This window comes from Otolemur garnettii, unplaced genomic scaffold (genome assembly GCF_000181295.1).
Source record: "Otolemur garnettii isolate 467f Iridium unplaced genomic scaffold, OtoGar3 scaffold00020, whole genome shotgun sequence".
Classification (NCBI taxonomy): Eukaryota; Metazoa; Chordata; class Mammalia; order Primates; family Galagidae; genus Otolemur; species Otolemur garnettii.
In genome coordinates, this window is record NW_003852415.1 from 3,966,823 (window position 1) to 3,968,545 (window position 1,723).

At 44.4% G+C, this 1,723-nt stretch overlaps 1 protein-coding gene across 1 annotated transcript in view; it reads right to left on the bottom strand.

Moving 5' to 3' along the window:
• Positions 1-1,723, bottom strand: part of NOXRED1 (NADP dependent oxidoreductase domain containing 1) — a 30,654-nt gene that overhangs the window by 9,731 nt on the left and 19,200 nt on the right. The window contains exon 5 of the mRNA XM_003787065.2: positions 275-497. Coding sequence (XP_003787113.2) covers positions 275-497 — 223 coding nt within the window. The remainder of the gene's footprint in view (positions 1-274; positions 498-1,723) is intronic.

Below are 1,723 nucleotides of genomic sequence, written 5' to 3' on the forward strand. Positions count from 1 at the left end.
GGGCCAGGTTTGAACCTGCCACCCTCGGTATATGGGGCTGGTACCCTACCCACTGAGCCACAGGTGCCACCCATTCTTATTAACTTTAAAAAAGAACATGAAAGGAAAAAAGAAAAAGGCATCTACTAAGGCAGTGATCTCTAAACTTTTTGGCACCAGGGACCAGTTTCATGAAAGACAATTTCAGGCCATGGACTGTTGGGTACCACAGTGCTAAGACAAGAGTATAGGAGAAATGAGAATGATTAGAGGGACCAGCTGTGTGACATCTTACCTTTTCTCAGATAAGTTCTTGACATAGGCTTGGCTAACAAAATCTGTTGGTTGAAACATTGGGCAAGATGCACTGTTCTTCTCACAGTCTTTGAAATGTACAGAGAGAAACACCTCATTGAGAAGCAGCAGTGCTTGTGGGGTGACTGTGTTTCTTGCTGTGCATATGTTTAGGGCTGCATAGACCACTCCCTCCAGCCACTTGATATTGAGGGTTATTCCCCCTACACATCAATGAGAAGGTAAATGCCAGTTAGTATCACTAAAAATGAGTTGCAGGGAATCTAGAACAAACTCTAGACAGTGAAAACCCACCTTTTCTCAAAGACAGGTTTGTAATATGAACCATGAGATAAGCAAACACTCCTCCTTCCTAGGCCAAGAGTCCTATTTCTGCCCTTTATAACTCAGGTTTTGACCATCACAAAGAAGGACAGGTATGACTAATGTAGACATTGCTAATGGTAAAAGTGTGTCTAGAATGGTTGTTGATAATAATAAGGAGGAACTGGGGAAAACTGCAAGATTAGAACAGGGAAAAGCCATTTTAGTTCCAGACATTGCATCCTCCTGCTTAAATAAGCTATCTCTTCTGGTTGTGGGCCCGTTTGTCTTTAAAAGGTCCAAATAATCAAGCTGCTCAGCTATCCCTAAGAAAGGGTGCTTTTTACTACCAAACAGTATTCCAATACAAAAACTAAATAGAGGCCAGGTGAGGTGGCTTATGCCTGTAATCCTCGCATTCTGGGAGGCCAAGACAGGTAGATTGCCTCAGCTCACAGGTTTGAGACCAGCCTGAGCCAGAGCAAGACCTCCTCTCTAAAAACAGCTGGGCATTGTTGGGGGTGGGAGGATACCTGTAGTTCCCACTACTTGGGAGGCTGAGGCAAAAGAATCGTTTGAGCCCAAGAGTTTGAGGTTGGTGTGAGCTGTGATGCCATGCCACTCTATCAAGGACAACAAAGTGAGACTTTGTCTCAAAAACAAAACAAAACAGCCAGGTGTGGTGGTTCATGCCTGTAATCCCAGCACTTGGAAGGCCGAGGCAGATGGACTGCCTAAACTCATGAGTTCAAGATCAGTAAGAGGGAGACTCCATCTCTAAAAATAGCCGGGTGTTGTGGGGGCACCTGTAGTCCCAGCTACTTGGGAGGCTAAGGCAAGAGGATCGCTAGAACCCAAGAGTTTGAGGTTGCTGTGAGCTAAGGCACCACAAGGGTTTGTCATAAAGGTGACAAAGTGAGACTCTGTCTCAAAACAAAAACAAAACAAAACAAAACTTAAATAGCTATGAATATATCTAGCTCCTGCCCAACTCTACCCCCCAACACACACTGGGATTTAGTAAGATAGCAGCAGGCCAAAGGGAAGGTAATTTTCTTTCTTTCTTTTTTTTTTTTTTGAGATGGAGCTTCAAGCTATCCCCCTGGGTAGAGTGCCATGGCATCAC